Genomic DNA, 15,033 nt, shown 5'->3' with positions numbered 1-15,033 from the left:
GGCTTATCTCAAAGCGCCGTATCAAATTGTCCTTTATCCCCTTCTTTTCATGCTGTCGGAGGCTGGCATTTCGCTGTTACCTTCATTAATCAGTTCATTCAGATTCGGGCAATTCCAGTTTATACAGCTGCTATGCTGAGGCTGCAATAAATAAGCAAACAGAACTTCTGTGTGGTTGTTGTCTTCTTATTGTAGCTGTCTGAATTTTAAAATGCAAAAACTGGAGTAAACTGGAAAAATAAAGCAGGTTTAACCTTATGTTTTTTTCTGATGGAAAAGTTTCAAAAAGGAATATGTAATTTCAGAGAAATAAAATATTGCCTATGATGGCACAGTCATAAGTAATGGTGTATTTTAGACAGTGAAGCCTAGACAATGTTCTTGCTCTCACATCAGAGCTTGGGCTTCTGTCAAATGCAATTTTTTTCTGAAGGGTTTGCAGTGTGGGTCATGGTTGCAGACGTAATTCTTTGACTGTGTGTCTGCAGCTATACTCTGGACCTTTCTTGGGACTTCAGTAAATAAATAGTATTGGATGTGGACTGCTTTTCTCTTTAATAAAGCAGACACTAATGCACAAAGTGCCTTGTAAACTGTTATTGATCACATAATAGCTGCTTCATTTGCCCACAGAATTGCTGTGCGTGAGTGAATCTGCCTGTTGATTTTTAAAATGCTTTGAAGTGCATTTTAGGACAAGGGGCAAAAGAACAAGGCCAAATCTGTTTGTCACTCAGTATGGTTTTATACAGAAATAATAGTGAGTGCATCTCTGATTGTACACACACATACAGAGTTGTGGATTTCTTTCTTCTGATTCTTCTATCATGCATAACTTTGTATTCATGCCTACGGTGCTACTTTTTTTTTTTTTTTTTCCCTTAGTTCTTTATACTTTCAAAAGCTGAAACACTACTTATTAAATACAGCACACCGTGGTGGAAAGAATGTCTACTGACTAGAGTAGTCTTTTGAGGCTTGAAGGTGGAGAGTTTTGTCTGCAAAAATCACCTACTTGCAACTGTGAGCAAGTTACACTGCTAAACAGTAACGGTCCTTGCTGTAATCCCTCCTTAAATGCTCAGCATTTTAAAAGAACCTCCTCAAGTGCAAGATCTTCCTGTGGATACCTAAAGGTGTCTTTGATTTCTGCTACTGCTTGAAGTTGAGAATGGGTGGGTGGCTGGCTGCAACCAGGGCACTTGCTCCCTCAGGATACGGGTGGTCTGGATTCAGCTGCCTGAGCATTAGGCTTAAAAAAAAGCTGCAGCTGATTGCTGTGGGTCTTGTGCTTGCGCTGTTTCAAGGAATATATAAATATTCACTGGGTTTACCATAAAAGTTTTTTACTCCAGTGATTGAAACATTCTTCAGAAAAGGAAAGGAAATGTCTTGGTTTAGACTCTGATTTGGAAAAGGATTTTCAGTGTATCTCACATGTCCCAGGTGAGAATGCTAATCACTTGGCTTCTCAGACTTCCCTGCAGCAACTCTTCAGCTTTGTATACAATCAGAAAATATTCATTATACCGTGGGGAGAGTGAAAATGGCTCTAAAACCTGCTGAATAGTGCATGATTTTCGTAAGTGAGATCTGTACTCGTGTCATCTTAGCAAATCCTATAGACGAGAGATTTAAACCTCGGTCTTGTGTTATATGTGAATATTCTCCCTAATGAATTATCTTATAAAAGGCATGTTAAAAATGATTTTAAATGTACTTGCAAGTTCTTCTTTCTTACCCCTCCTTTGAAAAGAAAGACTGGATTCCTCTGTTTTCCTCTAAGAGGATCCAAGACATTCCTTTTGGCTCCAGTTTTTACTTTAGGTTCCTGACATTTCCAAGTGTAAGCTCCTGTGTAAATGCCAATTTAGATTCCCTTATAACAAGTCTTAAAAAGCCACATGTGCCTGATGCAGTAGTTTTGGAGAGATAAGACAAGGACACACATGCTTTTCACTTGCTACAGCAAAGGAGGTGAAAATCCTTTCAAATCCTGCAGCGATTAAGTTACTGGTATAAGAAATCACGAGCTTATCTAGCTGCTTTGTAGCCTTGGACTCTTGCGTGGACTCCACAAAAATAACAAATGTAATGGGAAGGTCTTTTCCTGTGCCGTTATTTTGGAGGTCCGTGATGAATTAGACAAGGGTGAGGTAACCTAATTGCATGTTTACCGAATGCATCATGGTGGTAGTAATGCCAAAACTGCTCTGTGACTCCACTGAAAACACCAGTAATTACACATTAGCTTTAATTGATGGGAGGGCCTTAAACTGTAGAGGAGACACACTGAAAATGGTGGGATTTCTCTTACCACTTCTGGCTTGAGCATGATTCTTTCCAATTTTTTGATTTTTAACATGGTAGCAGTATTAATTTTTCATCTGTTGCATAGGAGTTGAAATACAGTCAGAATACAGGTCTTGGAAAATCTACATCAATCGTGTATGCCCTCTTATATACAGTTTGGATCATAAAAAGAATAAAATCAGAAATTACTTTATTGTACCCAGTAGTAGGCTGGAACAATAATTTATTTTAGATATAGCAGAGACAAGGTCTGAGTTGGGAGGTTGTTCTTCAGGCAAATCTGGGTTGTGGATTGATTTGTAAAACATGTTCGTAAGCCTGTCAGCCACAAAACTAAATGTCTTTCTTTAAAAGAGGAAGATGCACAGGTAGGTTCTTCAAATTGATGTTTCACTGTCAATAATAAATGCAAACATGTTCCCATGATAGCTGCATAAAAATCTGCAGGCATAGGGTCATCTGAAGTGATGCTGCTTAACAAAAGAAAGATGCTTGGTAAGTTGTCAACTGCCTAATGCCCAGACGAGGACTTGAAGCCCATGTTGTTACCAGATGTTAGCCAAGAATTCCATCGTAAGGAAGGATAAGCTGTCATTTGAGGGGAAAGTTACTCATCAAATCATACAGTAAGTTGGGTTGGGAGGGACCTCGGGGGGTCATGTGGTCTGACTCCAGCTCGAAGGAAGAACAGCTTCTGTTTTTGTGGGAACTAGCTGTTTGGAAGAGCAGGAAGGTTGCTCATTCAAAGGCAAATCCCACTACATTGTTACTATTTTAATTCAACCAGACCAAAGTAAGCTTCATAAAGCAACAATTTATTATTTTGGGGAACTATTGTCCCCAAGTATAACATCAGTTGGTACTGAAACTCAGGGTAGCTCAGTGGTCATCTAAGACTTGGTTGGAGAAGGCAAGCCACAAGGCAGACCAGCCCAGGGCATGAGCCCATACGACAAGATGCAAGCTCTGAGACAAATATGGCAGTGGAGGCATTTGGGTAGAAACAGAAGTATGTGCTCTGGGGCATTAAGTCTTCCTTCACCTCTCTCTGCATTCATCAACTTCTTGACAGTCTAATAATGTCTTTTCTCCATGGTTACCATCAAATACCTAGAGATTTAAAAAAAAGCAGGTGGAAAACAATATACTTTGGCTGTTTCATATTTCATCAGAGGTAAGCTTTGGCTTATAAATTACTCGATTCAGAGGGGAAGCCTTTTAGAGTTAGTATATACCTTCCAGTGGTGAAACTGCAGAGGCTCCATCAGGAACATCATTTTTTCACACTTCGTATGATGAAAAGCTGCAAGAGATCAAGTGTAGCAGGGAATTGGTAGCTCAGCATAATAATTTATAGAATTAATATTTCTGTGAACAGAGCTGTAGTAACATACACACAGTATTTTCTGCATACAAGAAGTAGTGCAGCTCTGTTTACAAGACACTACCCCAGCAGTAGGAGTACAACCTTAGCCCCCTTGGAGCTATTGCAAGGAAACCTTCTTCCTGTGAGTTGATGCAAGTAATATCAGATGGGAAACAACGCGTTCATTCCCTGCTGGGGGCAGCTGCTGGCCACAACGAGAAGGTGTAGGCTCATGGTGGAGAGATTAGTAGAGTAACGGCTAGTGGAAAATGAGGAGGAACGAGGGCAGGACTGGTAGCATGAACCTGACAGAGAAGAAGGAACAGAACAAAGTACATAACTTCTAGGTAACTCCTGAGCATATGATTCATCACGTCAAACTGTGCCCTGCATCTGTGCACAGCTGAGAACAGCAGCTCTCTGGCATTTGTCTGTTTTCTGCAGAGTGCACGGATGTGTCAGCAGTGCTCTGAAATGTTTTCTGTAGCTACACATCACTAGCATTTAAACAGCAAGTGCATTTGTTTAATTACTTTATTTCTGTGACAATTTATTAATCTGCCAGTTTTAATCTTTTGTTAAATTTTGTGACAAGGAGATTATGCGTATTCTATTTTGATGTGTTTAAGAATTAGTTGTCACTGAAGGCTGCTATTTGAAATACATTTAAAATAAGAGCAGCAGCTGTATGTGCTTCACTGTAAGTACACAATGAATTAAAGCATTCTTTTTTGCTCTCAACAAATGCTAAACCGGAACGATTAAATATACACAGAATTTGCACATAAGTTGTTGCTGAAGATCATTTGTCCATGAGAGACAAGCTAGTTTTAGAGCAGGTTTTTAGACGGGCATTTGTAGAACTTTCCTTAATATAAGGAAATATATTTAATGTTTGTAACCTAATGTAGCATGCAGTATGTAGTATTAACTATGGTAGTTTTGGGATATTAATCCATAAAAATGGCAGACTCACAAACCACTCAGAAATAATTTTCTATATTTACATGGCAGTCCAAGTTTGTGTTGTTGTCTGTGAAGGTTCTTGTTTTACCAAAAGGACTTCAAAAGTCAAGTTCAAGATAGTTTTTTGGGGGTAGTCATCCATAAGTGTCATGAGTAGCATGATTTGTATGCTGTGCTGGAAATGAATAATCTAATAAAGTTAAATTCAAACCGTATTCTCAGATGTTGCAAAAAGACTTAGTTATTAGAGAAGAATGAAAAACGTGCTATTCTGCAATGCGGTGACACACAAAAAAAAATAACTTGCTGTTCATCTCAATACTGCAGTTATGCATGTGATTGATCTGGCACCCTGAAATTCCCAGATAAGTCTACATAGCGGGTGTAGCTGGCTTGTATTTCCATCTTTGCACTGGGTTATGTCTTATTAGTGAGTTTTTCCTAAGCTGTTTCCAAAAAATTACTCTGCTAATTACTATTATATAACATTATTGACTTTCTTAACTTTATCTACTGAAAGAATAATATGTCTAAAGACAGCTTCAGATGATAAATTTAATGAACGCTCATGCAAAATTTTATCTCCTCCAAGGGTTATAGTTACAAATTCATTGCTAACATTACCTGGGATTTTATGGTTTTAAAAGTTTTTAACACTTTCTGGAGGTCTCAGTCAAATGTTGTCTGTTACTTAATTTGAAACATGCCATGTACCGAAATTTCTCATGCAGTTGCATGAAAGTTGTTTGTGTGACAGAGCTGCACTTTGTGAAGGAAAAAAACGGGTGTTTTCCTAGAACCTTTTGTATATTATTTGCGATGAAAGCAATATAATACACTGAAAAATGTCAAATTGTTTTGTGCACTGCCTATTCTAACAAAGCTGTGTAAAAGTGTAATTTTAATTTTTTTGAACAAGATGATTTGCTTTTGCAATATAACAATATAATGTGGCAATGGGAATTGGCATGCTATGTGCATTGTTAATAGAAAAAGGGCATTAATGGGCTTACCCAGGTAAGAACTGGAGAAATTATTGCTGAGATCTTTGTTGCCTGTATAAGGAGATTAGACTACAATAGTCATTACCCAGTTGCCTGTATAAGGAGATTAGACTAGAACAGTCACTTAGCCTTCTGGTCCTGCAGCCTTCATCTCATGGTGATTCTGGCAAGCAATGCTTGAGGTGCTGTGCTATTCCCTGTAAAGAAATTCCAAGCCAGTTTTCCTGTGATAATATAATTCTATTTGCATTTATGCATTTATTTTCCATGTGAATTTAAAAAAAAAAAAAGTGTGAGGGAACAAAAAACCTTCTCTCTTGGTAGCATTTCTGGCAAAATTCTTAGGCACAAGAGTTCATTTAATTTGTGAGCCTCAAGAAAGTTGTGAAAATCTTGCACAGACTTTTTTTCTTTCATTCTTTTTTACTGAACCAAAAAAAAATAATAATAAATGTAAAGTTGAGGGAAAGATTAAGAGTTTGGAGTTTGCTCATTCAGAATAATCACAATCAAACCTTTAACGAGGCCTGCAGGTATTGAATTTACCTCTCTATTTCTCTCTGTTCCCAGACTGTAATTTGTGGGATTTACTGCACAGTTTTTGCTGTAACCAAATTTCACAAGATTTATACAATTATTTTTCCCATATCACAATGAACCAATAAAAGATTTTTTCACCAATTGTAATACAAAAATCTACTGGTTTTATCTTTAGAGTTGTAATTTGGGCATTTTAAATACTATGAGAAATGTGAACACCTGTATGCTTCCAGAATATTAACACCATTAGGCAGCTTTATTTGGACAGATGCCTTATTTTATTACCTTTCTTAAAATACAAACATTTCTGAATAATATTCTGTCTGTTTTGGTTTGATTTGAGGGGAGGGACGGGGGTTGTTTGTTTGTTTTTTTGTTTTCTGTCAGCTTCCTGAGCAGCTGCTAGGCATTTTCTTCTTAATATGATCTAGGATGCTCTGTTGCCAGTAGATAGAAGCTGAATGTAAATGCTTTCCCCTCCTCCAGAAGCTCAAATGCAAAAAAGTGATGTGGAAGTATAATGAACAGTTGCCTTTTGTTATAACTAATTGCAGAAATCAATAATGCAGTATAAAAGCTGCCTTAAGCTAAAAATCATGTATCTAACAGAAATACAGGATGCTTATTCAGCAGCTTGTCAATTTTCTGTATTCTCTATCATCTGAATGATAAAAATCATCCATGATGAAATATAGTACAAGTTAGCTGTGAGCAATCTCTAGTGTTTGCAAAAGAAGTAAAAGAAGATTTGTTTCCAGTAGCACATGGAGTTTTGTAGTAATATTTTCAAAACTGGAGTAAATGAAGAATGATAATTAACACAATAGGTTTTAATTATGAGGGAGGTACTTTAAACATGAGGTAAGTAATTGGATTTTTTTCGAAGGGGACAAAACTAGACCGTGTACCTAATTAAGGAAAGTATGCCAGTCATTTAGAGACTGGATCATCATTTTTATTTTCATATTTTAGCTTCAAATGTTCTAGAAATAGAAAACGTATAGTAATGAGGTTTTGGAGAGATTCTAGGTCTCATAAGTGCTTCAGTGATTGTATCAGCCACTGTCAGATGCCACCTGTGGTGGCATTTTACAGTTTTATATTTTGCTTTGTACATGTGCAGCTGTTCCAGCTCAATTTTTATTTATATATTTATACTTTTTTGAAGCTGAACTCATTAGAGTTGGCTGATAATTTTATAGTCTAATGAAGGAACTTACATGAGAAAAAACTGGTATTGAGTTTCATCATCAGAGTGGAATTAATTGAAACTAAAGGATACTAATTTTGTCATATGACAGAAAAAGCGTTCATGTTTTCTTAAAAGAAAAATTAATGAATTATCTTTCTATTTCCTTATACAAAAAGAGTATCTCTATTATTTTCATTGCATTCCTTTTCTTTGAGTATCTTCTCCATCTCCCTCAGATTGGCTACAGACCAAATTGGAAGCCTGTTCCACCTTGACTCTGTCTCATTACTGTCTGGTGATGAAACCTTCCTTTCTCAGAGCAGCAATCTTATCTCCCCCTTTCCCTCCTTCTCCCTAGAGATGGCTATAATCTCTTGCAAATTGAGTTCAGTGGCTTTCTAGCCATTACAGAGATACACAAAATTCTGCTTATATTTTTAGTGATGAAGGTGATTTCTTTCAACTAGTCGGTGCCTCCTCATTGCACTTTGTTTTGCAGTGTGTCTGAGCGAGTTCCTCTTCACTTCAATTGAATGTGCAGGCAGTGTTATAAAAATCTGAATGGCTCTGTGGTGTGTCTGCCTAATTTAAATGATCTTAGTTAATTCAATTTGATAGCCTCGTAATTTGATTTATAATAAGGATACAAACTTGTAAAGTGTCCCTCGTAAAATGTGAATTATTCTGTCTTTGCAAATACCTCTTCCTCATGACTTGTATTTCAGATAAATGCTTCCTCGGTCACGGTGAGGGTCTAGTTTCTTTGTCAAGTGGTATTTTTGTAGACCATAAATATGGAATTGATATTGCATATAGCTGGCTACAGGTTTTGTGTTTAGCTATCAGCACAGTCCTCAGGACCTCTCTGGCTTTGGCTGGCTGGACTTGTCTTGGCCTGCCTGCAGATTTGTTTTGACTTGTAACAGCATTTATCTAATGACAAAACAATAAATTACATCTACTTTATTTTAGCTCTTACTTAGCTTTGTTCAGTTTTACAGTGCAACACACATTGATATGAATGCTTTGTGCTTTGTATCTAATAGATAGTTACAAGATGTAGCTACTGTATGTAGAATTGGCTATATGTAATCCCACAGACTGAATTGGAACACTGCTCTAGTTTGTTAGTAACAGGTAATAAATTTCATTAATCTCCCTTTGCTGAGTCTGTTTTGCCTATGACGATAATTGCTGAGTGATCTCCCTGTCCTTATCTCAACCTTGAGTCCTTTTCACTCTATTTTCTCCCTCTTTTCCTTCGAGGAGGGGGTGTGAGAGCGTGGTTGTGGTGGAGCTCAGCTGCCCGGCAAGGTAAAACCACCACAGACATAAGCAGGCCACCAAGAGTTTGTTTTCTGGTCTACACTGATGGCAATTGTCCCTACTCCCTAGAAGTTTTTAAGTGGTTAATCACAGAACAAATTACCATTACCAAGATAATTAATGTCCATTATTAAATTTAGTCCTTAAACTAGAATAGACTTAACATTTTTCCTTGTAATATTTGCTTATGCACTGATTTGGAGATGTGTAGGTGAGCTCTATTTCATGTTAAGAGAATTGAAGTCGGGTTAGAGCATCATATTCTCTGGAGTTGCCAAAATTATAAAATATAAGAGTAGATAAGAGGAAGAACATAAAAGGTGTTATGCTAATTAAACCTCTGATGTCTTCCAGGAAGTAGGCTGAACTAGTAGTACTTAGGACAGATCTTTCAGGTTATGATTTAAGAATCATCAGACTTCAAGTAAATTCATTCAATTAAACAGTTACATGCTCATAGGGGAAATTTCTTCCAAAGCCCAAAGGACCATTGACCTTGTTGTTCAGTTTGTTATTTACTTAAACTTAATCTGAAGTTAATCAGAGTTGTCTTTGTATCTCCAGTTGTTCAGTGTATATGAAAAGTTTCCTCTTATCTTCCCCTTGATCTTTTGATACATAATATGCTGTAGTAATGCTGAAGGTCAAGGCAGATTAATCTCTGCAAACTCTATCATCCTGACACTCGTCTTGGTGATTATATTTGAAATAACCAAAAAGTATGCCTGTTGTTTTTGACAATTTCAGCAGTGATGAAGTATTGTGTTTGCAATTTGTTTTGTATACTGCAGATATAATAGGTGAAGTTATGCTTCCTAAATTGTAAAGCAATAAATGTTGGGAAATTATTATATTATCACCCTTGCATTTTGCATGTCTATTAGCAAACATAGAAAAGAGCACGATTGATTAAATCTGATGAACATTGAAAAAAAAAGAAGTAATTTCAGTCATTATGGCATTACTTTGCCTATGTAACAAATATTGATTATGCTTGATTTGTTTATTGGAGTTTGTTTCTTCAAAATTTGGTTGAATAATTGTATTACTTTGTATAAGGTGAAATGATGCTTTGTAATGAGATGTCCCTGTTTTTCTGATGGATAGGAAGAACCATGGTTGCACCTTTTTTTACATACCAATGAAGGCAGTGTTGTGTTGAAGTAAATGAAAAAATTAAGTTGTAGCAAGTATTACCGATTGACATTTCTCCTAATTGACGCTTCTCTAACTTTTTTTTCCAGTTAAGGTCTCTGTCCATCTCTATTGAGACAATTTTGATCTGACGTGTCATTGTAGTTACATTACATCAGTAATAATTTGCTAATTCTTTTTCATGGGTAGTTGTTTTCTCAGCCTTCTGGATTTCTGGGTGTTGACACCATTCCTAAATACATTAATAGTATTGATATTACTAAATATAATAACATGATATAATAGCTTGTAATAATACAATAATATAGTAATAATATAACATAGAGTAATAATATAATAGCTTGATATAACTGAACTTCCTCTCAGTTGTCTTACCTGTCAGGAATGCATATATACTTGCAAACATACAAAGTTTTGAAGAAGTAATAATGATCACAGTCTGTTTGAATGTCTTATTTTCCCTTGTTTTATTCTTCGCTTTCAGGTCTGGCAGTTTCTCTTCAGCTGCTTCATGGAGACATAGAACAGATTCGGAGAGAGTATACGTCCATGTTTACCCATGGAGTATCCATAACAAGGAAGCTAGGTTTTTCCAATATTATCATGCCTGGTAAGTTTAAAAGAAAAAAAATTCCATAAGCAGCAGGAGGAAGAACTAATGAGAAGTTACTGATCTTTCAGTTGCTTTCGAAACAAGTATATCATTCTAAAAATCCTTAAACTTTTCCATAAACTTTTTTTTTTTTTCTGATATAAACAAAAGAAAGCTGTATCCCAGAGGCCCCATCACATTAGATAATTACTACATCAATTTCAAAAGGGCATACAGTTATAGCAGTCTCTTTTTGAGAGATGAAACCCTACTTTATGGAAGTGGAGATGACTGAATCCAAGACTGCTGAGCTCTGCACAGAGAAGGCAATAACCGGCAGAACATTATGTTCTTCAGAGCTGGTTACTTCCTAAATAAAGATTCACAGACTTTTACTGACACTGTACAGCTTCTGGTTTCACCAGGTTTGTGCCTCAACTGATGAGACAGAGATACTGGAAATAGGTCATTGTAGGGATGTGGGGATGTGGAGACTTTATTTTGAGCAGATTGTAGGATAATATACTTCAACCTGTTTAAGTGCTTGAAGGAAGAAAGGTTGAAAGAATGTGTCAATATGTACATGAAGAAGCAAATATAGGAAGAAGACAAAGGTAATATCTATAGTTCCTTCCAATAAATTATTATTTTTTTTAAGTTTAATGGGTTGCAGGAAGTTATACAGACAGTATCTTTTTAAAGGAAAAGCACTCTTACAAGCAGATGAGTTAGGCAAGATTTTTGTATTACTGAGAAATGTTGGAGGGAGGAGCTCACATCTTTGTTTCAACTCTGAGTCCACATGCAGTGCTTTGACTCTCTCAGATGTAAGTCATCCTCAGGACTTGGAGTTTTTTAATAGGGACTATTTCTTCTTTACAAATACATGCTTTGCATTCCTTTATACATAAATCAGAAGAAAACTGAGGTTTGAGGCAAGAATATGTAAGCTTCAATGCTTCACTAATCAAGGAAGTCATAATAGGCATTTAAAACTCAGTAATGAGACTCGGCTTTAGCTATGGGCATGTACTTCTCTTGGATTTCTGCCTGAAATTTGACAATTGAGAATTCACTCTTGTGTTCTTACTGCCAATTAAACATCTGTCCTTCTGCATCCCTCATCAGTACTACTAATCACTTAAAATTTTCACAGAGCACAAGTTAATAAAACAGGTTTATTGTTATTATGAAAATATTCTGCTGATGTCACCATGATATTTAGAACAGTAAAACGCATGAGTCTGGTGCCATTTAATTTAGAGGTAGATTATATACTCATGTTTAATGGAAGTCTTCAATCAAAGTCTTAAGGCTTTTAAGCTTTTTTTTTTTTGTGTGTGTGACTGTTGAATTTGTCTTATGACTCAAATGTGTATTGTAGATAATACATCTGATAACAATGGAAGCAGGTTTACAAAGCTACAAAAAGCACAGTATAATTCCCATTAAGAAACCTTTCTCCATTTACTCATTATTTATCTATGATTTAATGGCCTTCTTCTCTGTGTTATCAAATTTTCTCAGATCTTTTCTTAGTTCTCATTTTCCATTTGTGAAATAACTCGATGTACTAAACTGCTAAAAGCATCTTATAGCAGAGAACTGTGTAGTGAGCTGCTCGAGGAGTTTTCCAAGCCAAATTCAAAGAAATGCACATGCTCATTTTGTCCTTTTTTATTGAAAAAATAATAGATGGATTTTGGTGTACTGCTTTTTTGGTCAAAATGTATGCATACCTCAGTTCAGAAAAAGTACAACTTTTAGTCTGTGTTTGCTGGCATAGAGGAGATTTCTCCTAAAAAGAAATAATCATCTCATTCTTCTAACGACAAGTTCCAAGGGCTAACCAGAGCAGTGTGCTCTAGGCAGTGAAATGCCTGCAGGAACCTAGCCTTTGAAATGATTTTTTCTTTTAAAGCTCCCCTTTCATTTTGTTTCTCTCTAGTGTCTCTTTTCAGAGATGAATGAGAGAACTTCATCTTTTGCCACTGGAAATGGTCACTAATTAGGTCTTTTTTGTTGTTTTTTTTGTTGAAATTGAATGTGTTGCTCCGGCTAATTAGCACTTAGGTTAGGGTTCTGAATGAGACTGTCTTGAATTACTTAGTAAGAAATATTACATGCTGCTAAACTGAAGTATCTGTTGTATGAAGTGCAAGATTTTAAGTCCATCTCCTATTTTGGCATATTTAAACTCTAACTGACCTTTGTTTTACACTATATCAGTCCTTTTCTTTTTAGAGGTTTTGCTTCTAAAAGTAACTGGGATCAGCATAGGTGCCATACCAGAGTCTTGATGACAATAATAATGCATATTTTTCACGGCGCAATACTTTTTATGTCAGTGGAGACTGACAGGGTGAAGCTTCTTTTCAGGACCAATGGAATTTTTTAATGAAGAACTTCAAGTGTTTTAGAACATGAAGTAGATAAGTAAAAAAAGGCATGCATGATTCAAAAAAGGCTGTGAAATAGGTAACTCACTCTATTCTAGATGGCAGAATAAGGAAAGGAAGTAAAAATCTCCTCTTATGAGCGTAATTGGTATACATTTTCTAGGTTTAACAAGGATATAAGGGCAGGCTACGTGCAACCACTAGTACTCCCCTTTCCATCATCCTTGTGTGGCAGTCGGCAGATGTGCAAGCCGATATTCTTGGAAAGCTTTGTACCGCATCAAAGGACAACTGTGATTACACTCTGAATTTCTATTTTAACAGTTCAATGTCTCCTGAAAGGGCAGATAGCCTCATAGTTACTTACTTATGTACATCAGATGTCTATGAACATGCTAAACTTTTTGAGAAATACTTTAAATTAATGTACATAGTAGTTGGTAGAATGTGAGAGCCCTTTTGTATATTTCTATACATAACTGTACCTGCTTTTTCTGCTTTTATATTCTGTACTCATGGAATTTGGTTTCAAATTTAACTTGGAACATCTGCATCACTGCCTGTCATCAATACTGTGTATTATGCTCACATGTTCTGGCACATATGCATACACTTGTGTGCATCTGTGTGGAAGATACCTAATTCCTTAAAGAAGCCTGATCATTAGCATGTGTTGTGTGAATATTTTAGAATCAGAATAAACCCTAGGACAGGTGTTTGTCTGAATGAAGATTTACTGGAGGAGCCAGAGCTCTCTGCCAGGGCTGCCAGTTGTAAACAGACTGTAAGCTATCATGTGGTAATCATCTATATAGTTGCACATCTTACTTTGTTGTGCTTGTCAAACTAGAACTGCATCTGGTTTACTTTATTTAAGCTAGAGTGTTATTAATAGTGCTACTGTTGTTAGTATTTGTCTTACTACGTGGTACAGCCAAAATACATTCAGTGTGAGACACTAGCGCATAAAGCAAACAAATCTTGTGGATTTCCGTAAGAATTATTTTTTCACTAAGAAATACACTTAAGCCCAACCATTATTTCCTGAAACTCTACCTAGAAATTTATTCTATGTAGCTTTCTATATATTATAACAGAGAATTCTGAATTTAAACAGCTAGAGATGTACGTTTGAAACAGTATATATATTTTATAGCATTTCACCTCCAAATGCCTTAGTCCATAAAATGTACTGCAGAGTATAAACAATTGTCCTATTGACTGACATCTCAACAGATTTTCATAGACAGATACCATTTACCTATAGGCACCCTTTTTGGGTTTAGGATTTCAGCTGGTGGCATTACCACTGCTAAGATCTGACCACCACTTCCTCTGAGTTTGGATCAACGTTTATATTTCTTTCTGTCCATCCAAATTATTAAACTGTTTCGAAACTAGAAGAGGTTAAAGAATTGACAAGTCAGCACAATGGTATTACATTGACCATTGTTTTCCCTGTATGTAACTGTAAGTGGTCTACAATGCTGCTATCAGTATCTGTGCTAGTTAGTCCTGACTGGAATATTCTTTGTAATACTTCTCTCTGAATTTTTTGGTCCTCTTCTAATCCTGTGATTTCCCTTCACAAATAGCATAGCTAAAGATTCTACATGAAGCTGCAGCATTAATTTCTGTAATAGAATTTTAGTGCTTCTAGACTTCTCTTATGTCTGACAACAACAGAAGTCGTGTTTTGTTTCTCCGTGTTGTCTTTTATAACTATTTCAGCATATACAACGAGCATATAGCATATACAACGAGCTGCCTAGGATGTTTCAGTACTTTGATATTACATACAAGCTTTTGCATGCTTAATTTAGAAACAGTAACTTTTTTTTTTTTTTTTACCATCACAACTGCATTGCTTTACATTTGTCAACTTTTAAATCCATGAGGTGTCCTTTAGCTCACCAGTTATAATATCTCACCAGAATTGTCTGTGAAAGCTTCTGAATATACTTACTACTCCTTCATCTAGATTATTAAAAGGTCTTTTGCTCTTTTCATGTGGATGTACACTCTTTCCAATCTTTCTTTCTTTCCCTTTTCAGAAGCTTTTAAATTGAAACTAGAACTAAAATATTTGTCTTTTTATACAAATGATCTCACAAAATGCTATCCATGTGATAACATGCATTTTTCAACGATGTGATTTTGACTAGAAGCATATTCCCCCT

The 15,033-nt window shown here is 36.1% G+C and overlaps 1 protein-coding gene across 4 annotated transcripts in view; it reads left to right on the top strand.

Annotated features, from left to right (window-relative positions):
• Positions 1-15,033, top strand: part of DOCK4 (dedicator of cytokinesis 4) — a 248,967-nt gene that overhangs the window by 127,137 nt on the left and 106,797 nt on the right. For all 4 annotated transcript variants that reach the window (XR_014318362.1, XM_082770224.1, XM_082770223.1 and 1 more), the window contains exon 13: positions 10,347-10,472. Coding sequence is in view for 3 of the 4 variants with exons in the window: in XM_082770224.1 (XP_082626350.1) it covers positions 10,347-10,472 (126 nt within the window). In the remaining variant the exon portion in view is untranslated. The remainder of the gene's footprint in view (positions 1-10,346; positions 10,473-15,033) is intronic.

This window comes from Aythya marila (genome assembly GCF_965140915.1).
Source record: "Aythya marila genome assembly, chromosome: 1".
In the NCBI taxonomy this organism is placed as follows: Eukaryota; Metazoa; Chordata; class Aves; order Anseriformes; family Anatidae; genus Aythya; species Aythya marila.
Note: the sequence above shows the minus strand (reverse complement) of the source record. Positions and strands in the feature narration are given on the sequence as shown.